This window comes from Hippocampus comes, unplaced genomic scaffold, assembly GCF_001891065.2.
Source record: "Hippocampus comes isolate QL1 unplaced genomic scaffold, H_comes_QL1_v1.1 scaffold94, whole genome shotgun sequence".
NCBI classification, from domain to species: Eukaryota; Metazoa; Chordata; class Actinopteri; order Syngnathiformes; family Syngnathidae; genus Hippocampus; species Hippocampus comes.
Window position 1 is genome coordinate 3,616,515 of NW_017806059.1, and position 11,661 is coordinate 3,628,175.

The window sequence follows — 11,661 nt, forward strand, 5'->3', positions numbered from 1 at the left end:
CTGCCACCCAATAGAAAAACACTTCCACAGCAATTTGTCGGACTTTGCATATTTTGGACATTTGGTCATTTTAGGCAGTAAGTAAAGGACATGAAAGGCTGACAGATCATTATACTGTGTGAATTAGGGCTGCACCATATTGGGAAAAACAAGCAATATGCGGTATGGGTGTTGAATATTGTGATATTTACATCACTGAGAGATTTATCCCTCACTTTGGAATTACCTCCCGTTAAACAATAGGCAAACGCTCTATTTGCCCATCTTTAAAACACATTTATTGTTTGGCTTTTGACTCAGCATGCGACTCTGAATTGTTTTCGTGTTTTGTGGTGTGTCACTGTTTTTTTTTTATGTTATTAATTTATTGTTTTAACTGCCTTTGTTGTTGTATGACTCATTTTTGCTCCTTGCACAGCACTTTGTGAGCAGAGGGGGTTGTTTTAAAGTGCTCTGATAAATAAAATTGAGTTGAGTGTGTCTTATTAGTGTTATTATTGTGAGTGATAAAATTGTCTCTTTCATGGAGTATATTTCAAATGCGACTCTGTCAAAGATGACATGTTTAGACTTGTAGAACGGCATCTGTTTTTTTTTTTTAAATCATCACTTAAAGGCAACGGAAATAACGGTGCAGAAGAAATGCGATGTTAAAGGGCATCATTCAGAAATTATGTTTTGCCAGTACCTTCACATATATGGCTAAGGCACTGCATACATTTATGGCCTAAATTAAAAGCTAAACTCATCAGTTCATTCTTTTTGCATGTTTAAAGTTAAACAAATATTATAGGATTAAGTATGGTAAAACAATCACATGGTTTGCCTGCAATTCATATCATTATTTTTGTGACTTTGAAGGGACCAAAAAGAGAAGTTATTCATTTTATGTTACTCAAAATAATTGGCCAATTACTCAGTTGTCTACCAAATATTGGAATCAGCATCGGCCTAAAAACATCCATATCTGTCGTGCCGTGCTAATGTATCAGGGCTATCAATAATCAGCTCCTCAGAAGTACAGAGAGTCAATGTAAACAGCACAGCATATAGTTATTGCAGTTGACCAAAAGCAGAATAATTGAAATGTTCCCAACAACTGATACCCAACAAACTCAGTCAAATTGTTGAAGAGTATTCCCAGCTCCAGCAAGATTAAAAAGGTGATGGTTAATATTTCAGCTAGATGTGCCTGTGCCAAATGAATAATGTGTCAAATCTTCAGAGGGCCTTTTCTCTCTGCTGTACAGATGAATTTAAGATGCCATTCATCTCAAGGTTTGAAGCTATAGTATATGAATAACTGAGAAATTGTGTGTTTCTTTTAATGGTCTGCTAAACATGAGAAAAAGTCTTGTCTCTGTGACCTGATGTAGCTAGCCACATAATCTTATGTCATTTCGCCATTGTGCAGGTGGCCACAGAGTATGATTAGGTTGCGTTGTGCTTTAATCCAGGGGTCCCCAACCGCCGGTCCGCGGACCGGTACCGGTCCGCCGGGCATTTGGTACCGGGCCGCACAGAAAGAACTTGCCTTAATTCCGTTTTATTAGACAACTGGATTAAAGTTATGGCTGAATACTCTGAGATCGCCGCAATAGCACTGTTGCTATTTCCGACATCCTACCTGTGTGGTAGTGGGGGTTTCTGCAGCAACGGCGACGAAAACAAAATTACGAAGTAGACTGGACATAGACCACACACTTGAGGTGTCATTGTCTCCTATTACCCAGAGATGGGACCGTCTGGTTGCAGAAAATCAAGCTCGGTGCTGTGGTGAGTCGTCATTTTCATGCACTTTGAATTTGCGTTGTATCGTATTTTGAAGACATTAAACATTGCCATAGCGATCGGAGTGTTGCGGCCAGATTAGACGCTCCTTGTGTTTATTATTATATTTCGAAAACGCCACCATTTTCATGCAGCTCATACCATATTATTTTGTTGTATTATTTCCACCACACCTTAAATGCCGGTCCCTGAAAATATTGTCTGACATAAACCGGTCCGTGGGGCAAAAAAGGTTGGGGGCCCCTGCTTTAATCCATTCTTTAAATCATTTCTGAGATCCTTTCTAAATTGGGGGACACTTCCAAGCAGGGTGGGATTGACAACACATTGATTATATTCACTCTCCCAACTTATAACCCTCTCAAGCCTATCCGGCACACTAAACATACATTTAGTGTTTTCCACACTATGAGGCGCACCTAAAAGCATTCAATTTCTTCACAAAAGCCGACAGTGCGCCCTCTAATCCGAGGCAACGAAGACTATGACTCTCTTTATATTCCCCATTGTTTCCCAGTTAATGTTCCGATGCCATCTAGTGGTGATTATTAGCATTCACTAATTGTGACTAAAAAGGGTTGACATGTGCATTCGCCAACACACAGTCAAACAGACAAGTACTTTTTCAGTTTTTTTTTCTTTTTCTTTTTTTTTTTTTTTTAACGACGTATTATCACGACAGTCGCACGTTGGCTGCTGAGCGAACTTTCCCGCAGCACTGATTGGACAAGCAATGTAATGTGATCATCTACAGCAAGTGATGGCCAAGTGGGCGTGTCATAACTAATTGACATGTTGAGTTGGGTATGTCTTAACCTCCATGGCAGCGGCTCCGTCGAACCCCTGAGACCGATTCACCGAACCCCTGGGGTTCGATCGAACCCAGGTTAAGAACCACTGCTCTATGTAAATAAAGCTGTTTTGTATTGTATTCCCTTTAGCAAAGCACCATCTAGTGGATGCATAACGCAACCACAGTCAGTATTGTAGCTTCTCTTCTATGCGCTTTATATATCCAAACAGTTTTAAAATAGGCCATTCATTGAAAGTGTGCCTTATAATCCGAAGTGCCTTATAGTGCAGGAAATAACGGTACTTACTTTCATTTTTTTTGCTTTCAGCGTAATCAGCCATGTTAAATTACTAAAGATTAAAAAAACGATGTAATGCTGTATTTTGCTTGACGGGACAGCTTTCAAATAAACTAAATGGGGGGAGGGAGGGCTTCAAAACCTGTTTCAAAGAAATTCAATTTGTCTACACCGATTTATGGTCACTTCTGTAACCACAAGAACCGTAAATAATTCCACCGCTTTGAAACATCAGCATCTTCCAGGTAAAGATGGAAAAAAAAGTCAAAACAACACTGAATCAATTCAGCACATTTCTATGAAAATATAATGACTGAAGTGAGCGCGAAATATGAGCTCAGTCGTCACCATTCACTTACTCTTGTTTTTGTTAATACAAACATGGATGCACTCCCGAAATGTCAAAATATTTTCTAGAGGAGTAAAATTCCATATTTCCATACTAGGTAAATTTGCCTTACGAATGTCTTAAAGCTACTTTTTGTACAGGACATACAGTGAATCTACTATAAGACAGATGATGTGGTTGATCCTTTTACAATGACAACATCACACTGCTTAAGAGTCTTACCTCTACACATTGGCACAGGGAAGTCCCATACGGACACACCAGCTGCATTGGTGACGCAGGTGAGCAATGAATGGCCATCCAGGACGTAGTCAGAGATACACCTGTAACGGATCTTCGCCCCTACATTGAACTGAGTTCCATTCAGTATGCCTTTAGGTGGAATGCCCGGATATCCACATGAGCTGCTCCAAAGCTCTAAAGAGAGAGAGAGAGAGAGCGAGAGAAAGAGAGAGAGAAATTGTTGAACCAGCTATGGAAAATACGATGGTGGTTGTGGTAATAGCTCAACACATTATTTCTACCTGGAATTTTGAGCAGAAAGACAATGTATGTACATTAACTCTAACACAGGGGGCTAGGAATTGTTAACATTAACTACGACGACTTATTTTTACATGTACATATTGTTTGATTAAAATGGTGGAGTTTTTCTCTTGAAGCATTTTGTGCTAATTGGTTGGAGTCAATCTGCAAGGAGGTGAGTTGGACCAAACATTTGTAATTTCAACATGTGCAAGCCAACGTATTTAAAAGTGTGGGCATGAACACAGCCGACATTGACTGCCAATCAAAATGTCTTCTCTCATTTCCTTTAAATGTTGCGCCATGACAGTCACATGGAGACATTGTGGTCTATTGTTTTGGAAGGGTAAACTCTTCTAGGCTTCTTGTGAACAAATACCAAGGGTGGATAGTGATGAAGAAAAACTCAGTGACACTGTTCACTTAGGTTGGAAAACTTGTTTTCTGAAGCTGATTCATGATTGTTTGTTATCTGAGCCCTGAGCAACATTGATGTCAATTTGCAGTCGACAGCAAGTGGCATAGAGATGGACAACAATGGAATTTACTATTTAATTCATGTTCCACAAATGCAATATTAATCAGAATGCCGTATTTAGACGAGTGGAGCCTCATAGATCATACAACTGTGAAGAACATTTTGGGGTTCTCTTTAAAGGAAAATATGATTTAGTATTCTCATTACCATCTTATAATATACTGGAAGGTTTTTGAGAGTATTTTTGAAACGTATTTCCTGCCTAAAAGAAAATTCAATCCGACTTCAGGATAACTGTCCATTGTCTCTTGCGCCGGGTTCAACCACTACTTGACCTTTTTCATAAAATGATCAGTTTTGCATTGAATGGCCATATATTTTTGTGCACAAATTATTTTTATATTAGTCCCACAATTATTAAACAACAGTTCTTTTGCGCCTTTGTCACCTGTGTCGTTTCTCTGTGAGTGCATTTTTCTGATATTGTTTTAGCAGCACCTTTTCTTACCATTTTATTTGATTTATACTCATTTTACATTTACTATTTGGCATTCATCTTCTGTGGCGCTCCGCCCCTCCACTTGTGTGAGTGTGTGTGTATTAGGCAATATGTGAGCAGGGTTTTTGGGGTCGATTAGCAATCAGTGATCATCAAGTTTGAAAAAAAATGATTCTGGATCACCGATTTGATCAGAAGAGGGAGCAAAATAGAGCCTGATTGATTGAGCGACTTAGTCATTTGAATTTTATTTAACAATGTATTTGCGTGAAGGCAGCATGGTGGTCGACTAGTTATCATGTCCGCCACACAGTGCAGAGGTCGTGGGTTCAAATCTGGCCTCCGGCCTTCCTGTGTCGAGTTTGCATGTTCTCCTTCTGCCTGTGTGGGTTTTCTCCGGGTATTCCAGTTTCCTCCTACATTCCAAAAACATGCATGGCAGGTTAATGGAAAACTCTAAATTTGGTTGTAGGTGTGAGTGTGAGCATGAATGGTTGTTTGTCTATGTGTGCCCTGTGATTGGCTGGCAAGAACCAGCATGCCATAAGAATCGGCTTTCCGGGCTGGAACAACAGCCCACAAAGTATAATGGCCAACTGAGAATCCTTCCGGTGATCCAGAATGGCCACTGTGGGTCTGCATGAAGGTCAAAACGATGCAGATAAATTAACACGAGAACCCTCAGGATTTCTGCTGTTTTGTTTAATTATTAAAGAATAGCAAATAAACAACAACAACAAAAATTGCAATAAAAATGTACATTGTTTTTTTTTTTTAATTCAATTGGGACAGTATTCAATGGTGACAGCTGAAATTTACATAATGCTTTGTTTTAATTGTCTATCTTTCTGCCAATTTGTTTACTTCCTCGATAGCCATCACATTATAAATAACCACAGAAGCAGTCCATTAAAAACCACTTGCAAAGAAAAACTGTTCCGGTATTAAAGGTGTACAGAGCCTCCATTCTGCCTGACCTAGCACCAAATAGGAAATCTTTAAAAACATAAAGAGAGAGAGAGAGAGAGAGAGAGAGAGAGAGAGAGAGAGAGAGAGAGAGATGAACTTGCATTCATCCACATTACACAGGCAACGAGTGAGTTCTGCGAAGTAGCAAAATAAGCTAGTTGGGTGCAAGATTTCTCAGAGGCTGAGCTATTTATTTCACTTGTGTGTCTAATACACATATGTCAAAGTGCCCCTGGGATGATATTGATTTATTATTAGAACCGGCCCGCGGACCGCAGCAAGCCGAGAGCCCGCAGATCTTTTACACGCACCAAAACTACATTTCCCACAATGCAACGGTGACGTGCCAAGCAGTCGGCCGCTTTATTTAAATATTTATTAGTCTAGCAGTCGTTCCCATAACAGTGACATTAGCTTTCAGATACCCATCAAAAATGGCAAAACGGAAGGTGGACACTGAGAACCGCGGGTTTCAAACAAGGTGAGAGTCGAAGAACATGTACATGGACGTAGCTGGAAAACCTGTGTGTCTTCTGTGTGGAGAAAGTGTGGCGCGATTCATTCATTCATTTTCCGAACCGCTTGATCCTCACTAGGGTCGCGGGGGGTGCTGGAGCCTATCCCAGCCGTCTCCGGGCAGTAGGCGGGGGACACCCTGAATTGGTTGCCAGCCAATCGCAGGGCTGTGGCGCGATTGAAATAGTGTAATCTGAGACGACATCATGAAACGAAACACGCAAACAAGAACATGGACATGGAGGGGGAAGGGGGATTTCATTAAAAACGGTATACTTAAAGTTTGTGACGAAGTTTACCCCGAAAAAAAACAACTCTTTTTAAACGTGAGCATTAGCAGAAACACAATTGCAGTGTTTCTGCAAAGATACGGCAGTGCGTGCTGCGCAGTTTGACGGTTTCCTCCCCGACACAGTGGTCCCGCTGCGCATCCAGGCTGCTCAAACGTTGTCGAAAGTTTGGCAGCACATACGTGTGTGAACAACTATTTTCTTTGATGAAGCTGAACAAAACATCACACAGAAGTCGATTTACTGCTGAACACCCTCACTCAATGTTGAGGATTTGCTCAGCTCAGAGCCTGACCCCAAATATTGATGAACTTGTAGAAAAGTTAAGACACCACCGAGTATCAGCCTCAGCCTCAAAGAAGTGAAACCTTGAATAATATCGGCTTCTTTCATTCATGTTATGGGGATTTTTTTTCAAAGGGAATTTTTTTGTGCCTGTTGAAAATTAAAGTTTACTGACATAGCCATAAAAAAATGTTGCTTTATTTATCTGACCGTATTGGAATGTATTTGTTAGGTTTTCAGTCAATTAAATTTGGTTCAATAAACAATATGTGGTCATTTTTAAAATTTTCAATGAACATTCGATCAGTCCGGCCCTCGGCTTGCAGCAAAAATTTTTATCTGGCCCTCCGTCCATTTGACTTTGACACCCCTGAAGGTCTTTGAAGAAGATGGATTTTTGACACAGAGAGGTGGTGTTTGCGCTATTTCTCCACAGCAGCCACATGTGCCAAGTGACACTCTGGCTTACGAGTGAGACGCTTTGACGGACTACTGAGCAGAACTTTCGATCAGACAAGGCAAATACTGAGCTCATGTTTGTTTTTTTTTTCATCACATGGCAAATGAGATGGACGCACTGCATTGCCACAGAAACCCAAACGGAATACATTTCACTCGAAACGATTATGTTTCATGGACTTGTTTTCAAGTCTTGTCCCAAAAATGGCAGGTCGAAATGGTACTCAAGTAATGGCAGACCGATTTGAAGACATTTTGACTTCAAACACAACCTTCAACAAGGAATGCAGAAATGTTTTTGAAACATATTGACACAGTTACTGAGCACAGCTACGGCCTATACCTGTCACTTGTAAAGCTACGAGGGAACTAAGACTCCCTGTGTGTTTGTGACGTGAAGTCAGCCTTCCTCATTTTTCTAAATACAGCTTGACCTCTTGAAGGCCATTTTGGGTTAAGCCTGCTTTGTCACAATTGATGTATATTTGGGGTTTGAAACTTTTTGGATTGTAATATGTTTGATATACATTCACATGGCAGTTGAGAAATTAGATTCCCTCTGGCGGGGCCCATGACTGGATTTCAAAGTCAATGCACTTAATTACATGTATGATTCAATCAGCTTGCTCTGTCCGCCAGCATTGAACATTTTCAGGCATGTGAATGTATAGGACGGATAGCGCCGGAGCTACATAACGAGGATGAGCAATATGTCATGGTAGAAATGACTACATACAGTAGTGACATTTCAAAAGCAACAGCCATAAAACTCTCCACCAAATAAATGACTGTACGAAATAAATTACTGACATGAAAGCTAGTGTGTGTTAACATTGTGTGTATATATATATATGTATATGTGTGTGTGTGTGTGTGTGTGTGTGTGTAGCCGGGTCTTTGGAAAGACTGGACTGAACACAAAATAATTTTTATGTGGGCTTTATTCCCGACTGAACAATAAAAATTAGTACAGCATTAAGATGAAAGACTGAGATGTTAACTGAATTTTAAGAGTTTGAAAAAAGGATCTAAGAGATCAAATCAAATTTTCGAACAGATTAAAGACAATTCCGCCGTGTTGGGTGCATACAAAACACGTGGAAAAACACAAACGATCTCCCTGCTGTACAGCTGTTCACACGGCTCACTAGCGGCAGATTTCAAACTCCAAACCACGATATTTTGCTCTGAATATCGCCAGGGTGAAACTGACGATTCTGGGTGTATCAAGTTGGGACGAGCGGCATACACAGTTCAGTGACTATCTTCCTTTACATGCATGTCATCCTCCCCTCACTTCCTGGTCTAATTCTCGCTCGCGCTATATGTTCCCGCGTGTTTTTATTAAGCGTGCTCTTAAAGTGTCAGTGCTACATTTGTTAAACAAGGCAGCCTTCACTACAAAAGTCTAAGTATGGTTCACCTGGTTACATATACAGTGTACCCTATTGGCCCAAATATAAGGCGGTGTTTTTTGCATTGAAATAAGACTGAAAAAGTGGGGGTCGTCTTATATTCGGGGTCAAGACGTTATACCCATTCACGACGCTAGATGGCGCCAGATATCAATGAAGTGAATGATGAACTTGACTCCCCAGGCCAAAGTGAACCCCTGCCACGATGAATAAAAATAATAATAGCGGTAGGACGAAGAAGAAAAATAAAAAATAGCGGTAAGAAGGAAAGGAGAAGAAAATAATAGAAGAGATAACAGAAAATGGAGAAACGTAGTGACAATCTGGAGAAAAGTGGGTCGATGATCGGCCAGGTTAACCAGCAGCTGAGGAGAAGTTATGATGTAATTTACATTTCAAAAACCAGAAGCCATTCATTTATGAATGTCATTGCACTTTAGATTTGAATGAGGCAAAATAACATGCTTTTTGTCTCAAATATGTTGTTATTGTTATTGTTATAATCATTTGTTTCAGATGTACTGTAATTATTTTCTGTATAAAAATTAATTTAGTGTTCAAAAAGTCTTTTTTCAAACTTGAGTCTTGAAAAAGAGGGGGTCGTATTATAATCAGGGCCGTCTTATATTCGGACCAATATGGTATATATATAAAATCCTCGTCTCACCCCTTGGGTGGTGTCCGTCCCACATTCAACTCGGGTGGGTCCTCTACCAGAGGCCAAGAAGCTTGAGGGTTCTGCGCAGTATCCTTGCTGTTCCCAGCAATGCGCTTTTCTGGATTGAGATGTCCGATGTTGTTCCCGGGATCTGTTGCAACCACTCATCTAGTTTGGGCGTCACTGCCCCGAGTGCTCCGACCACCACAGGCACTACTGTCACCTTTACGTTCCAGGCTCTCTCCAGAACCTCTCTTAGCCCTTGGTATTTCTCTAATTTCTCGTTTTCCTTCTTTCTGATGTTTCCATCACTTGGGACCACTACATCCACTACAATGGCTATCCTCTGCCCTTTATCTATGATCACGATATCTGGTTGGTTCGCCATTACCATCTTGTCAGTCTATACCTGGAAGTCCCACAGGATCTTCGCTCGGTCATTCTCCACCACTTTTGGAGGTGTTTCCCATTTTGACCTTGGGGTTTCCAGTCCATACACCGCACAGATGTTTCGGTAGACTATGCCAGCCACCTGGTTATGGCGTTCCATGTAAGCTTTCCCTGCCAGCATCTTACACCCTGCAGTTATGTGTTGGATCGTATCAGGTGCCTCTTTGCACAACCTACACCTTGGGTCTTATATCTGGGCCTCAATGGCTCTGGTGCTCAGGGCCTGCTCCTGAGCAGTCAGGATGAGTGTCTCTGTGCTGTCCTTCAGGCCAGCCATCTCGAGCAACTGATAGGACTTCTTGAGATCAGACATTTCAGTTATGGTCTGGTGGTACAACCCATGTAGGGCCTTGTCCTCCCATGATGGTCCCTCTTCCAGCACCTCATCCTCAGTTCCCCATTGACTGAGACATTCTCTGAGTACGTCATCCGTTGGGGCCTTCTCATTGATGTATTCATGGAGCTTGGATGTTTCATCCTGGACAGTGGCTCTCACACTCACTAGTCCCCGGCCTCCTTCCTTTCGGCTTGCGTACAGTCTCAGGGTGCTGGATTTGGGATGGAACCCTCCATGCATGGTTAGGAGCTTTCGGGTATTAACGTCCGTGGTCTGAATCTCTTCCTTTGGCCACCTTATTATTCCTGCAGGGTATCTGATCACTGGCAGGGCAGAGCTCTTTATTGCCCGAGTCTTATTCTTGACATTGAGCTGGCTTCTGAGGACTTGCCTCACCCGCTGGAGGTACTTGGCCGTAGCTGATTTCCTTGTTGCCAGTTCGAGGTTGCCATTGGCTTGTGGTATACTATGTATGTGGCATCGAGTCATAGGCTTTCTTGTCATCAATCCAGGCTGTGCACAGGTTGTATGTCGGGACCTGCAGTCTTGTGCGACTGTTCTGTCAATCAGGAGCTGATGTTTGGCTCCTCTGGTATCTATATCAATGCCCTTCTCTGCTGACATGAGCTTCCATGTTGTGGAGAGACAGGTTATTGGCCGATAGTTGGATGGGACTGCACCCTTTGAGGGATCCTTCATGATCAGGATCGTTCGCCCTTCGGTTAGCCATCCTGGGTGAGTCCCATCCCTGGTTCATTTGTGTTGCTAGGCGCTCATGGAGTGCTGTGAGTTTCTTTAGCCAGTAGGTGTGGACCATGTCCAGGCCTGGTGCTGTTCAGTTTTTCATATCTGAGACTCTTTCCTGTATGTCTGCCACTGTTATGGTAACTGGGTTCTGTTCAGGGAGGTTGCTGTGCTCCTCTCTCAGAGTCAACAGCCATTGTGCACTGCTGTTATATGCGGCCTCTTTCTCCCATGTGCCTTTCAGTACCTTTCAGTTTCCACTTTCAGTTTCTGCTCTGCTGTTAGAACCCTGCCACTGAGCGTACACATTCGCAGGTTGTGTTGCAAACAGCAACAGTCTGGCCTCATTCTCTTTCATGTACCTCTTTAGGCGACTGGACAAGGCTTGGAGCCTTTGTTTCGCAGATTCGAGTGCTTCAGGTATGGTCATCTGGATGTACCTCTCGGTCGGGTATCGGCCTTTTCATCACACACCGTCAATTGACTCACATCTTTCCAAGCTGCCTTGATCTTAGCCTCCAACCGTCTTTCCCTTGGTGGATAATGTATCTCGTGGGTCCCATGGTTGCTCTTATAGGAAAGCATCTCTCGGATCACTGATGCTGAAGCGTATATCAGCTCATTGGTTTCCGTGATCATTACGGTAGGGATCGCCCTGAGTGCATTCACGCTTTCCATGACACTTTCAGGTGGTACTTCATATAGCCGTTGTAATTGGTTTCTAGGTTGCCCAGCCTTCATTCTTGCCATGATCTTAGCTTTCAGGTCAGTTGCTGCCTCGCTCAGCATTTCATTCATTGGGGCT

General features: G+C 42.1%; 1 protein-coding gene across 1 annotated transcript in view; it reads right to left on the reverse strand.

Moving 5' to 3' along the window:
- LOC109529648 (CUB and sushi domain-containing protein 3-like) overlaps positions 1-11,661 on the reverse strand; it is a 447,797-nt gene that overhangs the window by 346,799 nt on the left and 89,337 nt on the right. The window contains exon 4 of the mRNA XM_019893029.1: positions 3,454-3,648. Within this exon, the coding sequence (XP_019748588.1) occupies positions 3,454-3,648 (195 nt within the window). The remainder of the gene's footprint in view (positions 1-3,453; positions 3,649-11,661) is intronic.